This window comes from Nansenia antarctica, assembly GCF_963989245.1.
Source record: "Nansenia antarctica genome assembly, chromosome: 7".
In the NCBI taxonomy this organism is placed as follows: domain Eukaryota; kingdom Metazoa; phylum Chordata; class Actinopteri; order Argentiniformes; family Microstomatidae; genus Nansenia; species Nansenia antarctica.
This window is the reverse complement of record NC_137677.1, coordinates 14,705,703-14,729,663: the sequence shown is the minus strand read 5'-3', so window position 1 is coordinate 14,729,663 and position 23,961 is coordinate 14,705,703. Positions and strand designations below refer to the sequence as shown.

Sequence of the window (23,961 nt, the reverse complement as noted above, 5' to 3'; positions counted from 1 at the left end):
GTGGTCAGCCTCGCTCAAGCTCGTTTACATCATCGAGCTCACTGTGCCCTGGGAGGGTGCAGTGGAGGAGGCCTACGAGCGGAAGAGGCTGAGGTACACTGAACTCGCAGCAGATGCCCAACAACAAGGCTGGACAGCGAAGGTACGCCCAGTGGAAGTAGGCTGCAGAGGGTTCGTAGCCACCTCAACATCCAGGCTACTCAGGGAGATGGGAGTGCGAGGGAAGGCCCACCGGCAGGCAATCAAGGACCTCTCCAGGGCTGCTGAAAAGGGGAGCCAGTGGCTGTGGATGAAGAGAAAGGACTCAACCCGGGCGTTCAAATGAGCTGATCGCATCTAGGGAGTGAACCTGGGACGCTGGGATTAACTGCTGAACCCTCTGGTGGTGTCGTGGGCTTATCAGCGAAACATTCATGAAGGAGGGCGCCCACTTGACAACCCAAAGGATGCCATCGCTCATTTGAACACCACAGAGTCTCATCGGTGCCTTAAGTATGTATCTATCGAGGGATATCAACATCTAGTCCTACACAACAGATCTATGACACATTGTACATCATACTTGAACGCTTCCAATCTGCCCTTTCATAATCTGGAAAACAGAAAAATTACATTGCCCTATTTGGGTTTTCAACAGACGCTGTCACATATGAATTTAGGTCTAAAATAACAACCTGATTTGTATGACTGAAAAATAAGAGAAACAGCCTTGAGACTGCATCTTTTTCAGGAGATAAATCAAGTCATTAGAGCATTATGAAAATCAAGATCTAGTAAATGTTATGTTTTAGAGAAATGCATTCAAAAAAAGTCCCAAGATGGCCGCGCGCTTAGACGCTGCAGCTGGAGTGGCTACCACACTGGTGTTTCATTGTGTTTTTAAGTACATTTGTATGTACACTTTTTTTTTTTTTAGGGAACAGTTGTGTATATAGTACCTACAGCAGGCTCGACTTATTAGAAGTCGGCACGCAAAACGACAAGATAGTTACGGCGGAGTTTCTGGAGCAATACAGGATTAACAAAGACATCGCCCGTCTACCGGGAGAACCTTGGTTCACAGTTCCCTCCCTGAGGCGGAAACACCGGCGCCGAGACCGTAGGAAACGACGAGGCCGCCGGGGAGGCCTGCTAGCAAGATTAAGACGCAGCCCAAACAAACCAGCTTTGCCAAGTATTTTCCTCTCCAACGTCAGATCCCTGACGAACAAGATGGATGAACTGAGACTACAGGTTGCCAAAAACAACATCGTAGGGGATAGCTGTGTGATTATTCTGACCGAAACCTGGCTAAATGACAACATTGTGGACGCAGCTGTTAGCTTGGAGGGGCGCACGCTACATCGCGCTGACCGAACGGAGCTTAGCGGAAAGTCAAGAGGAAGTGGGATCATAATATCGACGAAGGATAGCTGGTGCTTAAACACGAAAACTGTAAGTAGCCACTGCTCCCCAGACCTGGAATACTTGACTGTTAAATGCCGACCCACATACCTCCCGAGGGAGTTTAACGCGGTGCTAATAACATGTGTGTATATAGCGCCTAGCGCAGACAGCAGCCTAGCATTGGCGCGACTATATGAAGTCATCAGTGGCCAACAAAGCACTGATCCACAGGCTATTCACATCATAGCGGGGGACTTCAATCATGTCGACCTGAAGGCAGTACTACCCAAGTTCTATCAGCATGTGAAATGTGCAACGAGAGGAGAAAAAACACTGGATAAGGTATACACCAACATCAAACGTGCTTACAAGGCTAGTCCGCTAGCTCATCTAGGCATGTCTGACCATGTGTCAATCCTCCTGATTCCTGCATACACTACCATGGGGAAAAGTGCTCCCATCACCACTAAGACTGTCAGAACCTGGCCAGAAGGGTCCGCTCCACTGCAGATCTGCCTAAATGACACCCTATGGCAGGAATATGAGCATGAGGACCTGGAACAGTACACGTCGTCGGTTCTGAACCACATAGTGAACTGCACCAACTCAGTCACCGTGGACAAACGGGTCCGGGTCTACCCCAACACGAAGCCATGGATGACTGGGAAGGTCCAAAAACTGATCAACGAGAGGGACAACGCCTTCTTCGCAGGGAAGAGCACACCGCTGTACAGCTCCACCAGGGCCAACCTAAAGCGCGGCATCAAAGCGGCCAAGGCAGAGCACAGAGAGAAGATTGAGGAATGCCTCCTGAGCAACGACTCCAGGCGGATGTGGCAGGGGGTTCAGCAGATGACAAACTTCAGAGCCAACAGGCTCACAGCCGCAGAGGACGACCCCCTGCTGGCGGGAAAGCTGAACACCTTCTACGCCCGGTTCGACGAGGGGCGAACGGAGGTAACCGCAACACAAACACCACTCTCTCCAGCTCTCAGCAGCCTCACCCTCACAGAGCATGAAGTGAGACGCGTACTGAAGGCGGTGGACCCCAGGAAAGCCTCGGGCCGGATGGCGTCCTGGGACGGGTGCTGAGAGACTGCGCCGACCAGCTGGCCGGGGTTTTCACCAACATCTTTAACCAGTCCCTGTCCCAGGCCACCGTCCCACCCTGCCTGAAAACCTCAACTATCATCCCAGTCCCGAAGAAAAGCACGGTGAGCTGCCTAAACGACTACCGCCCGGTGGCACTCACACCAATCATCATGAAGTGCTTCGAGAAACTAGTCCGGGCCCACATACTCACACGCCTCCCGCCCAACCTGGATCCATACCAGTTCGCCTACAGAGCCCACAGGTCCACAGAGGACGCCATCGCGACGACTCTCCACGCCACTCTATCCCACCTGGAGAGGGGAAACAGCTACGCGAGACTGCTCTTCGTGGACTTCAGCTCCGCCTTCAACACCATCCTTCCAGACAGGCTAGTGACCAAACTACTAGACCTGGGTCTATCACACTCTATATGTGCGTGGATCAAGGACTTCCTGACCGACCGCCCCCAGAGGGTGCGGGTGGGCCCCCACACCTCCACAGACCTCAGCCTCAGCACTGGGTCCCCCCAGGGCTGCGTGCTAAGCCCCATCCTCTACAACCTCTACACCCACGACTTCACCCCCGTCCACCCCAGCAACTACATCGTAAAGTTTGCAGACGACACCACCGTGGTGGGATGTATCTCGGGGGGGGACGAGGCGGCGTACAGGGATGAGGTAGAGCAACTGAGCAAGCTGTGCAAGGTTAACAACCTGCTGCTGAACAAGTCAAAGACCCAGGAATTCATCGTAGACTTCAGGAGGAAAAAGTCCGAGATCCAGCCCCTGCTCATCGACGGAGAGAGCGTGGAGAGAGTCTCAACCCTCCGATTCCTGGGACATCACATGCGGGATGACCTGACCTGGAAGGACAACACAAAAGGCACCATCAAGAGGGCACAACAGCGGCTATACACCCTGAGATGCCTCAGGAAGGAACACAACAAGCAGGAGATACTGGTGGCCTTCTACCGCGGCGCAGTGGAGAGCATCCTCACCTACGGCATCTGCAACTGGTTCTCCAGCTGCACAACAGCGGAGAGAAATGCGCTACAGAGAGTAGTGAGAACAGCACAGAAGATCACCGGCGCCCCCCTCCCCTCTCTGGAAGAGCTGTACAACACACGCTGCCTCAGGAAGGCCTCAAAGATCTCCAGGGACCCGACCCACCCTGGGCACGTACACTTTACCAGGCTGCCCTCGAAAAGGAGGTACAGGACCCCGGCCGCTAAGACAAACAGACTGAAGAACTGCTTCTACCACAGGGCCGTCCAGGCCCTGAACACAGCAAAGACCTAAGTTCTGGGCCCTGGACAGTCTGGACGGATTGTATGGCAGCTGCTGGACTGAAAAAATCAGGTGTAGTGCTGAGGCACAAACATGTACATTTCAAGCCTGCAAACTGTGACACTTTAAATAACGTGAAAAAATACTATTGTGCAATATGACAACCCTAGTTGACTATCTGTGCAGTATAGTACAGTGGATTGTGTACATAGCCTGTATTTATGTAAACCAGCTCCTTACCTTCTTGTGATTTTTTTTTCTTTTTCTAAAAGTGATTTTTTTTCCCCTTTCCTAACACCAGGGGAGCCACCCCTCCTAAATTTCGTTGTTTGGTACCTGTACTGTAGCAATGACAATAAAGTCCATTCATTCATTCATTCATTCATTCATTCACATCATAAACCCTCATTACCATATCAGGGTCACTGAGGAGAAGGTATAATGAAACATGCTCCTACTAATGTGTGTAAAGTGTGTTGGTTTGGGTGTGAAGTGCACTCAGAATGTGTGTGTGTGTGTGTGTGTGTGTGTGTGTGTGTGTGTGTGTGTGTGTGTGTGTGTGTGTGTGTGTGTGTGTGTGCATTGCCAGTAATAATTTAAAAAAAAACTGAAACAAAAAATACCGGGCCCCTAACGTGTTTCAGAATGTTTCAGATTAAAATAACGCACTGAACAATATGTGTTATTAAATGTACTAACTATAAGCTGCTCTATACTACAATTGTGCAGATTCTAGTTTCTACCTTAATCCTTTGCCTGACTTACTGTACTGTAAATAGTTGGGGAATGGCTTGCCTTCTGAGTCTGGGGGCATGGGTTTAGACACTTCTTTCTTCTCACCACACCTCTTGGCTAGTCTGCTAACAATAGCTTCTCTTTCATGGTCTTGTACTTTCTCTGGCCACAGTGCTGGATCATCTAAAACCTCACCTTCCTCACTTCGAATCTGTCCATACTCTCCCTTTCCCATATTACTTGCTTGTTCAATCTCTTATGTCACTCTTTCACTGGCACTGCTGCTACTCTGTAACTCCTCTTCCTTCTCCTTGCTCTCCTCTGCTTCAGAGTCTATCTGACAGCTTTCTACTGAGATTCTGCCTTTCTGGGGCTCTCTAGGCACTAGGAAGTGAGTAAACAAAGGGAATTGTAGGTTTAATGTTCGCTCCATAATAACAATCTACTACTGAAAGAAAGGGTTAGGGTTACAGAAAAAAAAGGGGCTTTGATTTTTTATTATTATTATTATTATTATTATTATTATTGTTTTCTGTTTTGCATATTACGAAAGTTAAAGTGTTGAAGAGCCCACTCGATATAACAACCCTAACCCTAACAGTTTAAGGATCCCTAAATACTTATAATTTGTGAATTGGATTCACTGTCTCATCTGCCATAAGCGACTGGGTAAGTGATACACGGCTTGGAAACAAACTTACAGTTTAGGACATGTTCAAAAGCAAGGACTGTGTGATCATCAAATGATGTGTAGTTATGTGTTTTAGCATGTTGATGTTCTATCCTCGTGATGTGCTAAACATGCAGTTAGATGTTTGCAGCGATTGTAAGCATATCTTCTTCAACTATTTTCAGATTTCAATGTATGACACATCATTTGAAAGCTTACAATCATGCACTTTCATAATAATATTTTTTTTTTTTTAAATGACCATGCCCTACTTGAGGAGTTTTTAACCAGACCCTGTCACATATTGTCATTAAATATTTTGGCTAACATTTTTTTTCATTATGAACAAATAATTAGTGGCGGGGCAATATATATATTTTTTTTTAATATAAAAAACATTTAAGGGCCCTTACCAGACAAGGGCCCCATGAATCATTCATGGTCCCCCCCCCATTACGATGCTCCTGTGTGTGTGTGTGTGTGTGTGTGTGTGTGTGTGTGTGTGTGTGTGTGTGTGTGTGTGTGTGTGTGTGTGTGTGTGTGTGTGTGTGTGTGTGTGAGCCTGCATGCCTGGCTGCATGCCTACATGTGTAAGTGCCTGTGTGTGTCTGTCTGTTATTCCCTCAGTGCCGAATTCACACAGAAATAAACACTGAGACGATTTACTCTCAGTGGGTTCTGTTGATACCTCCTGCAGTGTCTGATTTAGAGTCAGTGAGGCGGCCTTCTCTCCCCACTCTGGCCTTTTGTTGTAAGGAGGTGTAGCCTACCTGTGTACCTGCTGCAGGCTCTATAGAGCCCATCGATTTTCCCTCTTTTCCTCGACGGAGGCCTTTCTCTCAAATCAATTCTCTGGAATTGCTTCTACACCACAAAATGTCAGTTGGTAACTAGTGGAGCATGAAGGGCAGCATTCTGAGGGGGCTTTCCGAGTTTTGTTCTGTCAGACAGAAACGGACCCAAACGTTTGCGGAGAACTCAAAGGTGTTGACAGCTGGGGTACGCGCACAAGCGTAACAAAAGGGCCGACTATCCTGCTGCAACTCACAGGCGTGAGTTGAGTGTCAGTGAGCCGTCTCCATTGACACACACACACACACACACACACACGGTGTGGACCAGGAGAGAGGAAACGGGGGCTTTCTCAGTGACAAGGGCAGGGTGTTGGTCTGAATGACCTCTTTAGACTCTTTTTCATTTGTTGATGTTTTAATGGATGGGCTCAGCGGTAATATCGATCTGTTTGTCTCCTACACATACTCTCGATACTCTTCTGTGAGTGTGTGTCAGGCACATGCAATCAGGGGCGGCAGGAGAGACAGGGAAGGCAGAGAATAGCTGTTATGAAAAGTAAAAAAGAAAAATGCTCCACTTATCTGTGTTAGGAATGTCATTTCTGTAGGATCGATGATATGTCAAAATCGGCAAATTTGCAGAGCTCGGCTGCAAATACAGGGAGACGAGAGGGGAGGCAGCGACAAGCTCAGCCTCATCTCTGATTGCGTAACCCCTCACAGACAGTGAATCCAATTCTCAAATTATAAGTATTTAGTGATCCTAAAACTGTTTTATGAAGTGGGCTCTTCACTCTTACACTTTCATTATGCACAAAAACAGAAAACATATATTATTATTTTTAAACATTTTTAAAGCAGCTTTATGGTCACTTGAGAATTTCCGACATGCAGTCCTTTTCACCAGACTGTCACATATTTTCATTTGTGTTGAATGAGTATGAATAGTGGAACTGCATTTGCCTATAAAACATGAATCAAATCCTGTGTGCTTGTGTTACCTGTGTGTTTGTGTGTGTGTTTGTGTGTGTGTGTGTGTGTGTGTGTGTGTGTGTGTGTGTGTGTGTGTAAAGAATGCTGATATGAAATAGATCAGCCCAGCACACCAAAGGATCCAATGTGGCGTTTATGATGGCAGTGTTGCCTCATGGCTTTATTGTGATTCCAACACCATAGGACACAGAGCAGGGACACTATTCAGAGAATGTACCGTTGGCTTCTGTTTACTGGAATGTGCAAACATTCCAGTAAACAGAAGAAAAAAAAACTCCACCGTCACAGGCTAAACAAAATACCATAAGTTTGCCATCATTTTTTGATAAGCAGAGGCAGAACTTCAGAGAACTCTGGAGCTCTTCAGGACTTCGCAAGCTTACATAGCGGCGGCCAGAGGATTCCTGTGAGTACTGTTTGCTCACGCAGCAGCTGTTGTATTCAAAGCCATCAACATCTTCAGCTCTACACGTCCCTTCAACAGCTCCTCGTCAGCCATATGGACAACAGACAACAGCCCTAATAAGGACCATGTTGGGACCCGGTGTCTCTCGAGCTTGGTTGCATTCCTCTGTCATTGTGTCAGAAACAGTTGTTTTGTTGTGGGTTTGTGGCTTTGTGAGAAGAACTAGGATTCCTGTTAGGACTCTTTGTTCTGAGGTGCATTCATCATGAGGTGTGGTCTCTCTAACAGACCATTTCCAAACCTAGGCCTCGTTTTATCGGCTGCTCTAAATATTGAATGTCTCTTCTACACTCATTTTCGCTTTTTTTATTAGCCTAATAGTATTAGGCTATTATTTGATCGGTATCGGCAGTATATCGGCCAATTTTGCTCATAGATTATCGGTGATCGGTATCGGTGGCAAAAAACATTATCGGGGCGTCTGTATCATACCGTCTACTGTACCAGGTGTACACTGTCTCTGTGTCATACCGTCTACTGTACCAGGTGTACACTGTCTCTGTATCATACCGTCTGTACCAGGTGTACACTGTCTCTGTGTCATACAGTCTACTGTACCAGGTGTACACTGTCTCTGTGTCATACCGTCTACTGTACCAGGTGTACAACTGTGTCTGTGTCATACCGTCTACTGTACCAGGTGTACACTGTGTCTACCATACCGTCTACTGTACCAGGTGTACACTGTCTCTGTATCATACAGTCTACTATGACTGTTTTGCAATGAAGGTCTACAGTAGTATAAACAGCACTTCCTAGTGTGTCACCAGGGTAGCACATGGACAAGGACACGCTCCCAGTGTACCTGAATGATCCTGTAATACGCCATTCCATGTGGCCAGAGATTCTTGCGCGATGGTGTGAAAACGCTTGTGTGGTTAGAGATCAGATCGCCTCCGAACGGAAATTGCGTATCGTCATTGTGTAGCCATAACTCTAGTGTCAGACTGGGAGGACATGGTGGACGTCAGTAGGCCACTGTGTTCCTATAAAGTGTCCCTGCTGTGTGAATGGCTTGGGCTTCCATTGTTTCCCATTGTACTAAACCTCTTTGAGGTCTCTTTTGTTGTCTAAGGGCAGCAGACGTTTGTGCACAGGAAAGGTCATTCCACTGTTCACTGCCCTCTCTTTACCTGAACTGATTTGATCGTATTCATCTATTCTGTTCTTTTTGCATATCAGAGGCTTACATGACGGAGTTATACAGTGTTTGTTTTGCAAAGAGCGCAGTGACATTTCAATCACAGGCAGGACAATGCCTGTCAGGACATGACGGTTAAAGGTTGAGCTATGAGACATACTAACCTCTTACACACACGTTAACACACACACACACATTCTCTCTCTCTCTCTCACACACACACCCCCCCCCCCCCCACACACACACACACACACAGTTATTGTAATGATAACAGAGAGAACCTTGTGGTGATTTTTGGGTTCATATCTGAATATTTGTAGTGCCCCTCAGGTAACACGTTTATTTGTTTTTCTCCAAATCCAATTGTTCTTATCATTCTATTGAACATGGTAGAGATATAAGCCCTTGCTTTTAAAAGCTGAAATCCCATCGCAATTAGGAAGATGGATGACATACAGTAACAGCTTTGTGTGAGTGGTTGAGATTGCCCTCTTTTCAGTGCAGGCCCCTAAAGCTCAGGCAAATTTAATCAACATCCCTTTAATGTTTGTGAATACAATATCACAGTGTGTAATGTCTCTGTACCTCTGAGGGTGAGATATGCTTTGGAAGCAGAAATTACACATCATCGGGGGAGCAAATGATACAGGGTTGAGGATTGTGAATGGCCAATATAGCCACAGTAAAGTAGTCCATACTACCAACTTTCTATTGATCTGTCCTGCTCCAGTATGTATGCCTGGCGGCGGGACCCTGTGTGTGACACAGTGGCCCAATTTGAGTCAACGGCACACAATCACAAGAATACATGAATGCACACACACACACACACACACACACACACACACACACACACACACACACACAAAGCCATGTTACTCATTCACGGCCCAATAATTTCGGTAATGTCTGTCACTGGATTTTCTCTAACCAAAATCAAATATATATATACAACCACATCACTACTACTCCATATCAGCTGATTTTGGGTTATCTCACCACCTCATCCAAATCTTTGTTTATTTTTTTTAAATGACCATCATCCCCAGAAGGAACACATTTCACCCTAAGCGACTCCAAGCCAAAGACATCACAGACAGAAACCAATATAACTGTACTCGTACCGAACATCAGATGGAACCAAACCTCTCATCCACGCTTCTTCAAAGTCATTTCACTGTGTGAGCGTACCGTAGGCTATCTCCTAGACCCTTAGGACACTAGCGCTATAATCACTGGTGCTTGTGTGTTACTGGCTGCAGCGGGCCCTGATTGTCAGGGAGGCCAGAAGCCACAAGCAGCAATAATGGAGTACTGAGCTGTGATACAACAGCCCCGTCTCCATCTATGCTAACACCCATACCAGATAAGAATACATCAGCTACTATATCAGCTGAGCAGCAATAATAATCATAATTATACTTTTTCGTACACATCCCTGTATATTAGGAAAGTGTTCACTGTACAGCTATTCTAGAATGTAGAGTAGACTAGCGAGAAAGAGAGACAGAGAGAAATTGTAATCACTTCACATCACAGAGAGTTTTGATCTCTGTTCAGAGTGAGTGTATGGAACTGTGTCTATTATGCTTTACACTACAGTGTCAAATTCGCTACTGCCCTCTATAGGCAGGTTCTAGTCACTACACATTCAAGCCCAGCCCAGCTGTTCATTATGCAGCATAGACTTATTTCAAATCAAATCAAATCAAATGTTATTTGTATAAAACGTGCGTGTATTTGATCAATATATATATATATTGGAGAAATTACATTAGTCATCATTGATAAATGAATCAACCCATATAATGTCTGATTTATATTTGCTTGATGGGTTTGCTGAACGGTGTAATTTTCCTCTAAACACACTGTGTTCTTCTGCCACTAGAGGATCCTGTTACCCCAATTATTACACAATCACATAAGATACACCTCAAAAGGTTCTGCCTACAACCACACACTTGTTATTCGTCTGTCCCTGTGGGAGAACCCTTTGACAAACCCCTTTCGACAAAGGGTTCTTCCACAGGGACAGCTGAAATCTTTTGGAACCCTTTTTTCTAAGAGTATATGTCTGGAGTTCCACAACCACAAGATCATGCAAATAGGATGACTATAAGATTCCTATCTTTTCTACAGAGTTATTGATGCTCAAGTCAACACTGTGTATGAGTTGTTGGACTCAAGTGCAGAGGAGACCAGACGCAGGAATGCAGTTGACAGGTAAAAGCCACTTTACTTTAGAGCAATCCACAGGTTACAGTTTCAAGCCAAGAACCAAAGAAGCAACAGAAAACACACTTCTTAAGGAAGGGAAGCATTGGCGGACTAAGGGGGGCGCAGGGGGCGCGACTGCCCCTCCTGGTGCCCCCATGATTGAAAAACGTCTCTCTTAAGTGCACTTTTGAGTGGCGAAAATGAGAAGACGTGCCCTATTGGTGCCCCTCCAATGGTCTAAACTTGACCATGTGACCCACAGTTGAAAAACGTCGCACTAAAGTGCCCTTTTGAGCGGCGAAATTAGAGGATGTGACCTATTGGCTGCCCTTCCAATGGTCTAAACTTGACCATGTGCACTGATGGGGTCCCATGTTGTCCAGTAGGTGCCCTTTTTTTCTTTTCGCCCCTGCCCTTCAAACAGCCTGGGTCCGCCACTGAAGGGAAGGGTCCTAATTAGCGATTGGCATTACCTGTGAGCCAATAGTCTCTGTGAGGATCTCTGCCTCCCTCTGGCGGCCAGATGGAATGGTGACACCATGATCTCAGTTCAGAAAGGCGGGGATAATGACTATGACTGACAGGGTCATACGAGGCGCCCCAAAGAATGCCCCTCCACAGCAGGATCAGCTCAATCTTCAGATCAAATGATGACTGCTGACATGTCTTAACATGTGTTCATGTGCTCTATGGAAGTGTGTGTGTCATTGTGGGTGTACTGTTTGTGTACTATATGTAAGACACATACACACACACACACGCACACACTTCATGGCACCACTGGTAACCTTAACTGCAAGGTATTCTCACTTTCTGCCTAATGCTGTTACTCTGAGCTTGTCCTAACAACTGTCACGGTCCAAAATAGACTTTTTCACATTACACCCTATTTCTTTTTGCTTTATCACTATGTAGGAATTTCGAGTTCATCTCAATGTTGCCGGCATAATGTGTGTGTGTGTGTGTGTGTGTGTGTGTGTGTGTGTGTGTGTGTGTGTGTGTCTTACATATAGTTACATCTAAGGGGATTTATTAAAAAGGATATACAGATGGCGTAGCGGGTTAAGCTTTGACCCTGTAACCGCAGGGTCCCTGGTTCGATTCCGGCCAGGGACATATCCTGCATGTCATCACTCCTCTCTCTCTCGCCCATCCTTCCTGTCTAAATCTCTACTGTCTCTGTCAATAAAATGAAAATTTTTAATATTTTTAAAGAAAAAATTACTTTAAAAAAAGGATAATACAGCGTAGACTCCTGGTGACTTCAACCCCCCTAAATACCCTGAAACATCCCAGGTTCCCCTCCTCAACCCCCTTACCCTTCTCTCGCCTGAGACTCTCTCTCTCTTGCTCTGTTTGATCAGTGTGTGTGTGTGTGTGTGTGTGTGTGTGTGTGTGTGTGTGTGTTCTGGCCCAGAGTCAGACCCCAGATTAGTCACTCTATAGGGGGGTGCAGGGAGAGAGAGCGGCCGTGTGTGGTTGAATAATGAGTAACAGCTCAGACCCCCTCATACACCATCAGACAGACCCCCTCATACACCATCAGACAGACCCCCTCACACACCATCAGACCCCCTCATCCACCATCACAGACCCCCTCATCCACCATCATACACCCCCTCATACACCATCAGACCCCCTCACACACCATCAGACCCCCTCATCCACCATCACAGACCCCCTCATACACCATCATACACCCCCTCATACACCATCAGACCCCCTCATACACCATCACACAGACCCCCTCATACACCATGCGGTGCCTTGCATGGTAGCTTGCCGCCATTTGTGTGTGAATGTGTGTGCGAATGGGTGAATGAGAGGCCGTTGTAAAGCGCTTTGCAATAAGGCGCTATATAAGTGCAGTCCATTTATGTAGGTTATCATCAGCAGCCCATACCTACTCACACTCTTTTTCACTCACTCACTCACTCACTCACTCACATGATTCTCTCTCCCTCTCCCTCCCCATTCCTCCCTATCCGCTCTAGGGGTATTGCCAGGCCCCCAGCAACAAGTGAGACTCGTTGAGGGTGAAGAGAGGGGTAAAGGAGTTTAAGGGGAACGGTGGAGGTTGGGGGTGGGGGGTGGGGGTGCTAGAGGAGAACTCTTTTCAGTGCTCTCTTTTCCTCCATTCATTCCCATTTTGTTTGGGCTTTAAGTGCTGATAGAGGGCTGACTGGACCAGCCAGTGTTTCTCTCTGTGGGTCCTCACTGTCTAAGGAATCTACATCAGGAATGAATGAGTAATGTGCGTCTGCTGAGTCAGTCCTCACACACATACACACACACACACATGCACAAACACACACACATACACACACACACACACACACACACACACACACACACACTGAACCACTCACACACAGAGGAGAGAGGGGAATGGGAATGTTTATACCATGCAGCAGTATCTCCCTTGTGAAACCTCTTTCTCATTCACTCACTTTTCAACCATCCATTCCATCCTCTCTCTCTCTCTCTCTCTTTCTCCCTTGCCCTCCCTCATTCCTCTCCCCCATTCTCTGCCCTGTCACAGTTGGTTCTGCTCAAACTGGCTTTATTTGCGTCCCTGGCTTCTCTCTGTGGGTGCAGCTGGACGGCGAAGGGGGGGGGGGGGGGGGGGTGTGAGGGGAGCATGAAGAGAACTGGAAGAGGTGTCTGGGAGAGAGGACCTCGGAGAGCTGGGAGGAGGGGGGGAGGGGGGAGGGGGGAGATGTTGGAAGGGTTGTGAATCATTTATCATAACTCAGAAGACTGATTTCAATCTAATTACTATACAAGGGTGCAGGTTAAGGAACAGAGTGAGGAGAGAGAGGAGAGGGGACAAAGGGGACAAATAATATGATTTGTTATATAATATACTATTTGTGAAAGCCACATCTGTCATTTTGTTTGCTTACTACACTCTGTAAAGGTGTTATGTGTGAGATGTGTGTAATACGCTACTGTATTGTTTCAGATCAGTCTGAGCTGGTTTGCCCCTCCTGTGGTTACAGTATAACCAGGCCTATTGTGTAGACGCCTCGTCAGCAGATGTTATTGCACAGCATCTGTGCGTTTACTATCAACGCTGAGACCAAAGCAACAACATGGTGGTCTATCTGTCCACCTTTAAACTTAGCATCTTGTAACTGCTGCAAAGGTTTAAATGTCAGGCACATGGTCACCCATCCTGTTCTGGGTTCTATTGTACATAATAATGGTAGCTGATTGTATCTGATCAGGGTTTGAGTGAGGCCTGCAAACAGAGACTCATTTACAAATCTAACCATACACACTGCTGCAATGTTGTGGAACAAATGTGTCCACTAAACACACCTATTAGGCTACACACTGGGAGGATGTAGTGGGGGTAGCTTACACTGTTGTAATACAATCACCAAAATCAAACTTCAACCTGTCAATTGAAAAGTTACTCGGTACCCGCCCCATGTATCACATGACACATCGTGAGCTTAGAATGATAAGGTTCTATCTCCGTTTAGGGTAGTTCAGAGATATTGAGCGTCAAAGTTTTTACATTCCATTATGTTTAGTGAGATGGAACCTTTGTATTTTATGAATTACTAACTAAAGAAATTCAACATTTTAAAAATAACACCACACAGGCATTAATAAACACCTAATGGATCAGATTATGTAAAAAACTCAATTTTGACAAAAATGGAGATAGAACCTTATAATTCTAACGTCACGACATGTTCAATGAGCCAAATCACTGTCAAGAAAGAAAATTAAATTATTCAGATGTATAACTGTATGTGTTATACAGTCAACATAACATACTCAAACCAGAGATTGGGTATATAATACCGTTTATCGTTTAAAGAGGCATTGTTAACTCTGAACCTGCTTATCAACCAATAGCAAGAATACAGAGAGTTATTTTCAATAATTTTTTATTTACCATCCTACATCATGGCTTCCTCTCTACACACACACACACACACACACACACACACACACACACACACACACACACACACACACACACACACAGACATGCACACACACACACACACACACATACACACAGAGGTAGAGCTCAAACCCTATGACAAGCCTCCTCCAACAACCTGTGGGTACGAGGTACAGGTACCTGTACTATAAGACATAGCTAATATGTTTTGTTAATGATCATGTCATATAGTAACCAAAACATACTTCAATTTATGATTATGCCTTAATCCAGAGTAATGTTCTCCTGTATGAATCAAATGACATAATACTTACATAAGGATGTTGTGAGGGTGTGGTTTAATGGAGAGGGTGTGGTTTAGGGGACTTTGTGAGGTGATTGTCAGGACCAATATTGTTGATTGTTGTTGTGATTGCTGTGTGTGTGTGTGTGGGGGGGGGGGGGGGTCTCTCTAGGATGAATAGAGATAAACACTACAGCCATTGTCCATTAGCAGCCTGTTAGCATTAGCCACAGAGATGGAAGGCTAAGCAAGGGTCACACACAGAAACACACATTCATATATTCATACACATAGAGCATGTAAACACACACACACACACACACACACACATACACACACACACACAGACACACACACACACACACACACACACACACACAGAGACACACACGTACACAAAGATAGGCTTGTTTAAGGGGCCCCTCCAGTAAAAAGCAAATTAAGCAGTGTAAAGCCCACTCTGGCCTGTGAGCAAATCATATGCCCCAGATGAACAAATGAGCAATAGTACACACACACACACACACACACACACACACACACACACACACACACACACACACACACACACACACACATTTGTGGCTTGCAGGTTCTATTTTGTTTTTGTTCCTGGACATCCAGTTTTGCTACAGCTCGGCTGTGATCTCCTTCAATGACAGAGACTGACACAGTACAATCAGTAGTTATAGGCGTGTATGTGTGTGTGTGTGTGTGTGTGTGTGTGTGTGTGTGTGTGTGTGTGTGTGTGTGTGTGTGTGTGTGTGTGTGTGGTGTGTGTGTGTGTGTGTGCGTAGGTGTGCGTGTGTGTATGTTTTGGGTCTGATAGCGTGGCCGACCCACAATCCGTTAATTGCCCCCTGGGAGTTGTTCTCACTGTCCTGGCAAGAACTCAACATGGAGTCAGTAACCCGACCCTAGAGAGAGCATCGGGGAACCATAAACACACAGACAGACAGACCTATAAAATCACACACACACGCACACACACGCACACACACAATCGGGGTGGCGTCTTAGGCATGACTGATATCGGGGCATTAGATCGCCTGAGGTGAGTAGAGACGCACTCCGCGCCTTGGGGACGCACCGTTGTGGACTCTATGAAGCATGCATTGCTTGTGGAGATATGATAGGTTTTAGGATTCGTTTCAGGCTAGACAACTAAACAGCGTGTTATTCCGCGAAGGCATGCAACATTGTAGCTGGAAACCGCCTAATACCAATGCGTTTGACCCTGAAAAAGTTTCAAATTTCGTTGAAACACTTACACTGCCTATGAAAAAATAACTTTTTTGTAGTCTACAGTTGAAGGTCAATGGACGATTATACAGTTAAAATTGCGTTTTGCGTCATTTGGAATGTGTGCCAATGCAATTTAAGAGATGAACCGTTCGATATACAGGTATTTGTCTCTCTATGTATGTTTAACGTAATGTATCACTCTCGAGCCATAATTATTATTATAATTATTATAATTATAATCTAAATTAGTTTATAAGTTTGCCTACCGCTGCTGCTGCTGCTGCTGCTGCTGCTGCTGCAGGGTGTTAACTTTATGTCCCAGGAATGATCTTCGTGAGTTTAGATAAGGTTCTATCTCCGTTTAGGGTAGTTCAGAGATATTGAGCGTCAAAGTTTTTACATTCCATTATGTTTTGTGAGATGGAACCTTTGTATTTTATGAATTACTAACTCAAAAATGTTTTAAACTAAACCAAAAAAGCATTTTATAAAATAACACCACACAGGCATTAATAAACACCTAATGGATCAGATTATGTAAAAAAACTCAATTTTGACAAAAATGGAGATAGAACCTTATTCTAACGTCACCTCTTGTTGGGTTAGGTTATTTGAGATCTACAGCTTCGTGCTGTTTACTGGACAGTGCGAGCAGCAGAAAGTTCTGTGAAAGCTGCAGCCTGTGTAATGCATCCTCTGCGAGCTGACTGGGGTGGTTATTGAGCGGTTATTGCATATTTAAAGATTCCTCGAGGTCGTCTCCAAGCACACATTTCCGCCAGACACATCCCCAGCGGTCTAGCTCACCAGCCCCACGTAAGTAGGCTACCAGGGGAATTTAAAGTTTAAAGGCTATGTCATGTCTCTTCCACGCACCTTTTCCGTATGGAGTCCGCAGCTATAGTATTATAGTCATTATTATAATAATTATAATCATGTCGATTATTACCAAACGCGCGAAAGTCTCCGGTAAGTTAACTTCATCACTGGCTATAATGTTGTTGATTATTTTAGGTTTAAAGTGCCATTAGCTTATATGTTTTTATTATTATTTATACAAAATAATTGGTTACCCTTATTACCAATATAGCTTAATTTGCAAAATACTTATCATTACACAAAATAGTGCGTAATAATATCTGCGTATTGTATGCGCTATCTGCGGTGGGCTGACTTATTTTACGGTGGAAGTTGTTTACGAGCTGCATTCACTCTGTGTGTGTGTGTGTGTGTGTGTGTGTGTGTGTGTGTGTGTGTGTGTGTGTGTGTGTGTGTGTGTGTGTGTGTGTGTGCGTGCGTGCGTGCGTGCGTGTGTGTGTGTGTGTGTGTGTGGCCCAGTTGTACAGTTGCTGGTGCTGTGTCAGGAAGGCTTCATAATCGTTCATAGTCATCCTCATCAGTGATCTGCCTCTCTGTCACCAGGAGACAACAGGAGAAGAGAAAAGGCACCCTTTATTCATCTCCTTTTCTCTCCATCTCTCTCCTCTCTCCAGGACGTTTTGGTCCCAGCGTGCATGCCCTTGCCGCACATCCTGGATCCCTTGTTGTCGTACAGACCGTGCCATGGCTGCCTTTAAGGGGATATGGACACAGGAGTTCTGGCGCTGCGTGGCAGCAGAGTTTCTGGCCATGTTGATCTTCGTGCTACTCAGTTTGGGCTCTACCATTAACTGGGGGGCGGAGAAGGAGCACCCCCCACCTCAAGACCTCCTGCTGATCTCACTGTGCTTCGGCCTGAGCATCGCCACCCTGGTTCAGTGCTTTGGCCACATAAGCGGGGCTCACATCAACCCCGCTGTCACAGCAGCCATGGTGGTCACCCGCAAACTCAGCCTGGCCAAGGGTCTGTTCTACCTGCTAGGACAGTGTCTGGGGGCCGTGGTGGGGGCCGCCATCCTCCACGGGGTCACCCCGGTCTCCGTCAGGGGTGGAATGGGCGTCACAACGGTAAGCGGACAGCTTGAGCTTTGAGTGTGTGGAATATTTAGCTTGAAAGGTAACCCATAATGTTGGATTTTGGATAGCTTGATGTTTTCTCTACCTACTTTGCTTTGCATCCTAGTCCTGTATGTGCTGAAAAGTGACTCTCCAACAGGTGAACACCAGTATCTCTGTGGGCCACGCCTTGGTAGTGGAGCTCTTCATCACCTTCGAGCTGGTCTTCACCATATTTGCTACCTGTGACCCCAAACGCAGTGACCTGAAGGGCTCGTCTGCCCTGGCCATCGGTTTCTCGGTGTGCATTGGCCACCTATTTGCTGTGAGTATACCTGTGTTAGCCACCTGAGTCTGAGTTAGCTTCATACTTTATCTGTCAACATGGCTATCTAGTGATAGCCTTTGTGCAAGGCTAGACACTTTTTCTCATGGTTGATTCACTAAGCTAGGATTGGTAGTCGGTCAAACTAACTGGTGGAAACTCTCGTCACTCTGGATGTGGGGCTTGATCTGTATGCACTATACAGCACATACCCCTGCCTCACTTCTCCACACCCACCCTGTAGGTTATTTGTGTTTACCCCCCAGAGCGTGTGTCATCCTCATGTAACAAGGGGGACCTTCGGCTGGGTAGGCTCAGCTATCACCACACTCTCGCATTTCCCCCGTTGATGTGGAATTCTTATCGCATTTCCCCCCGTTGAGCTGTATAGCGGCACTTATTACAGTGAAGTGCTCTTATGACACGTAACTCCTCCTACTGTCGCCGCTCGTTCCTGGTCTGTTGTGTATAGTGGAGAAGGTATCCTACCCGAACCTATATGGAACTTTTCAAATGCGTGCTGAGCCGAGCCGGACCCGGCCCGGGTCGGCCTGGTAGTGGAAAAGCGCCATATCAGTCTGTGGCCACTCTGGTGTAATGGTCCAGTTATTCACCGTAACTTAAAATGTACCACATGACTGTTATATTGGAATGTTATTATCAAGGTCCCGGTCATTAAACAATTGTGATCAGTTTAAACATAATGTGAATGTGTGTGTAATAATATGTTTCTATCCCTCTGTTAGATCCCGTACACTGGGGCCAGTATGAATCCCGCCCGCTCTTTTGGGCCTGCCCTGGTTACCTGGAGCTGGGAGAATCACTGGGTGAGTGAGAAGAATCAATACAAAACACACACAGAACCGTTATTAATCAAACATGATGAATATGATTTCAGCCAAGCTAAACATGGATTATAAGCCAATAGGAATTTTTCTCCTTTGAGGGCTCGTCTTTGGCTCAGCATGGAGGTTGCATAAGTGTCTGCTAAACGGCTGGCACACCAAACACAACCCCTGAGATCCTGCCAACGGGGTCTTAATCTAGGCCTCTCTCAGGAAAAACACAGGGTCAGCCCCTACATTTGTAAATCTTTAACTTGTGCATATACACTTAGATAAACATGCTTCTCATCGCTCCGAGGGTCTTAGAGTGGCACGTAGCTGTGATACGTCTGGACTGTCAGTGTGTACTCCCTCCCTCCCTCTCTCTCTCTCCCTCTCTATCTCTCTCTCTCACTCTGTCTCTCTCTCTCTCTCTCTATCTGTCTTTTTCTATCTCTTTCTCTCTCTCTCTCTCACACTCTCTCTCTCTCACGCTCGTACAAATGACACACACACACACACACACACACACACACAATATGTAAGTTCTTTGGGAATGACATACAGTGAGGAAAATAAGTATTCAACAATTATTTTATTCAACATGTTTCCATTGCAGCTATTCACATGAAATTTAGATCAGACATTGAGTATTAACTCACAGCTAAAGAAATTCCAGAAACGTATGCCACTAATGAGTTCTCTTACCTGTGCTAATTAGAATCAGCTGGGTTAGTGTATGATGGTGGGTAAGTACTTCCAAATTTGTGGAAGGAACTGAAGATCAAGATTCACCAGTGGGCCCCCCCGGAATCTTCAAGATTTAAAGACTGTCTGTGTTGAAGAATGTTCTAGAAATCCCACCTGATCACTGTGAGTGATTAGTTTGTTCGTACAGGAAGCATCTTGACGCTGTCATTGGAAACAAAGGCTTCTCCACCAAGTGTCAAATACATTTCAGTTAGCGTGTTCAATACTTCTTTCCTGTGTCATTCCCCTTTATTGCACATAACTTTTTTGATGATTTGGAATGTTACAATGTATTTAGTTGTGTAGTCTTATTGAGTTGATACCAATATCTGGTCTAAATTGCATGTGAATAGCTGCAATGGAAATTAATTTATCTATTATTATTTATATATTTAATAATTTATTATAAATTGGGGACATGCTGGGGACGTGCTGCATGCAGACTCCTGGCTAACTGTGCTGTCATCAGCCACATCTACAAGGTTTCCTTTCTAGCAAATGAAACATTAGAAAGGTCACAGCCTCATCATAATTCCAGCATAGACAAGCTCTATCTATCAGAGACCAGCAGCATAATCACTGTAATAACACTACTGTATTATGTTTAGTGTGCAAACCCATTAACATCTACATGCCCTGACACATACAGTATAATCACCTACACACACACACACACACACACACACTCACACACACACACACACACACACACACACACACACACGCACGCGCACACACACACACACACACACACACACACACACACACACACACACACACACACACACACACACACACTCACACTTCAAACCAATAATAGATGACCCAAGCTTTCAAGGCAAACGTCATGCTGCCCTTCCCACTCTCTTTAACAGTCTTAGCAGTTAAAAATAAAAACATTTAGCTGAACTCTCATCTCTGGCAACACTCCTGTGCCAAATCCTCATTGAGTACATTACTACTGTAACATTAGATGGACATCAGACATGTATAGACTAACAGTCAGTATCTGTGAGTGTGCATGTTGTTTTGGTTGTTTAAGAGCAGAACTGATGTGCCCCTACCCGAGGAGTTCCATGACTGGAACATCAGCCTATGTGACATCAGGGTCAAGTTCAAGCCTAATTCAGCTGATACCTGATAATCAGAGAGAGGGAGAGGTCTCGGAGGGAGGTGGGGGTTCAAGTGTCTGACTTATGGTTGTATCTCGGAACTTGAGAGGTCAGACAGACCGTCTGAGGATATCGTACAGACTAAATGCAGACTCATAAACACGTCACATACGGGCATGCTCTCCCACTGAGATACTCAAATCTGCACTTATGCACACACACACACACACACACACACACACACACAAACACACACACACACACACACACACAAACACACACACACGCACACACTAATGCTCGCGCAGGTATGTATAAGTGTGTTAATGGTTGTGTCCTTGTTTCAGGTGTACTGGGTGGGTCCAGTGCTGGGTGGTGTCATGGCTGCCGCCCTGTATGATTACCTGTTCTGCCCGGACCCTGAGCTGAAGAGACGCTACTCTGAGGTGTTCTCCAAGAGCGGCACCAAATACCGCGAGGTCCAGACGAGCTTAATCGCCGACCGCGACCAGCTGGTCAAAGAGCCTCCCTTCACAGTGATGGACGTGGAGAGGGCCGAGCGGAAGGAGAGGGAGACCTCAGGGGAGGTGCTCTCCTCCGTATGACTAATGAGGTCCACTGGGAAAGAAGACCAGACCGCTGTCCAGACTGACCTCTACACAGCTCTCAAAGAGACTGATCTGTTATAGACTGGCCCCCAGGGAGACTGACTTCCATAGAGACTGACATCCATAGAGACTGACCTGTTAGAGACTGACCTCCATAGAGACTGACCTCTTAGAGACTGACCTCTTAGAGACTGATCTCTTAGAGACTGACCTCTTAGAGACTGATCTCTTAGAGACTGACCTCTTAGAGACTGATCTCTTAGAGACTGATCTCTTAGAGACTGACCTCTTAGAGACTGATCTCTTAGAGACTGACTTTTAGAGACTGACCTTTTAGAGACTGACCTCTTAGAGACTGATCTCTTAGAGACTGACCTCTTAGAGACTGACCTCTTAGAGACTGATCTCTTAGAGACTGACCTCTTAGAGACTGACCTCTTAAAGACTGACCTCTTAGAGACTGACTTTTAGAGACTGATCTCTTAGAGACTGATCTCTTAGAGACTGACCTCTTAGAGACTGATCTCTTAGAGACTGACCTCTTAGAGACTGACCTCTTAGAGACTGACCTCTTAGAGACTGACTTTTAGAGACTGACCTTTTAGAGACTGACCTCTTAGAGACTGACCTCTTAGAGACTGGCTTTTAGAGACTGACCTCTTAGAGACTGACTTCTTATAGACTGACCTCTTAGAGACTGACCTCTTAGAGACTGACCTCTTAGAGACTGGCTTTTAGAGACTGACCTCTTAGAGACTGACTTCTTATAGACTGATCTCTTTGAGACTGACCTCTTTAAAGATTGACCTCTTAAAGATTGACCTCCATAGAGACTGACCTCTATAGAGACCTTCGAGAGACTGGGCTTGACTATTCAGGCACTTGCAACATAGACTTTGACACAGACCTTCCATAGACAGCTATCCTGAAGACAGTCATGGACATAGACTGTCGTAGACTGGTACCATGGTAGTGTGTCTGGTAGGGAACTCACAGCACCGGTCCTTCTTTCTCAGTGCACTTGGAGAACTGTATCTACAAATGTATTGTAGGGTGCACCACTCTCTTCTTTGTTTAGAGATCTATGAATCTCACAGAATCAGAGTTGATTCTCTGATAGATAGCAGATACTGATATCACTGATACTCAGATTTTGATTCACTAATGTATTAATTTGTGACAGAGATGCACAATTGCATAATTAATGACTGATCTAGGTGGGTTGGAGATGGGTCATACCCTTCCACTGCTGTATTTATTCTACTTTACACTTTCCCTTAGCAAAAAGTGCTGTTTTTGTTGACCTATCTTCCTCTCTGTATCCCCTCACACACACACACACACACACACACACACACACACACACACACACACACACACACACACACACACACACACACACACACACACACACACATGCTCACACACACACACACACACACACACACACACACACACACATACACACACACACACACATACACACACACACTCAGAAACTGTCACACACTGAAATTACTTTTGGATAAAGTGTATAATATGATTGAAAGGCTGATTTAAGAAAGAGCTGAATTATTTATGCTCATTTGTTTTTACTATTTTTGTACTGTTAAAATGTGTTGTATATTACATCAAGTTGGACACATGCCTTACATTTTATATCAATTCAAGGCTCTGCGTTGAGTTGTGCTGCAGTATTCTGAGATATCTCATAACTAATAAAGTTAACTTGGCAGACAGATGGATTCATGGATTGATTGGATGCTGGATCAGTGATGAAGGTGCACTTGCAAGTATTGACCTGGAGAGGGCTCCAACAACCTTAGTAAAGGATGAATATGACTTCAAGTGGGATAAGATTATTAAATCTGTCTCCCTCTATCTCTATTTGTGTGTGTGTGTGTGTGTGTGTGTGTGTGTGTGTGTGTGTGTGTGTGTGTGTGTGCGCACGCATGCGTGTGTGTGTGTGTGTGTGCACGCGCGTGCGTGCGTGTGTGTGCATGCGTTTGTGTGTTTTAGCTCCATTCCCAGGGCAAAGCTTAGTATACTGGTACAGTCGAACTTCTCTCTCATTGCTGTACTCTGTCTTCTGTCCTGTGGCAATTTATTAAAATGTAAAACCTTAAATTAATTGACAAGAGAAAAAAACACACTTAGACTCATTAAAAGTTAAT

General features: G+C 45.5%; 1 protein-coding gene across 1 annotated transcript; it reads left to right on the top strand.

Annotated features, from left to right (window-relative positions):
* Window positions 1–17,793: 17,793 nt before the first annotated feature.
* aqp4 (aquaporin 4) lies at window positions 17,794–21,784 on the top strand (the record flags this gene model as incomplete). The annotated part of the gene is made up of 4 exons (XM_080537301.1): window positions 17,794–18,180; window positions 18,329–18,493; window positions 19,240–19,320; window positions 21,527–21,784. The coding sequence occupies exons 1-4, from the start codon at window positions 17,797–17,799 to the stop codon at window positions 21,782–21,784; spliced, it is 888 nt and encodes a 295-aa protein (XP_080393427.1). The 5' UTR covers window positions 17,794–17,796.
* Between the last annotated feature and the right edge of the window lie 2,177 nt (window positions 21,785–23,961).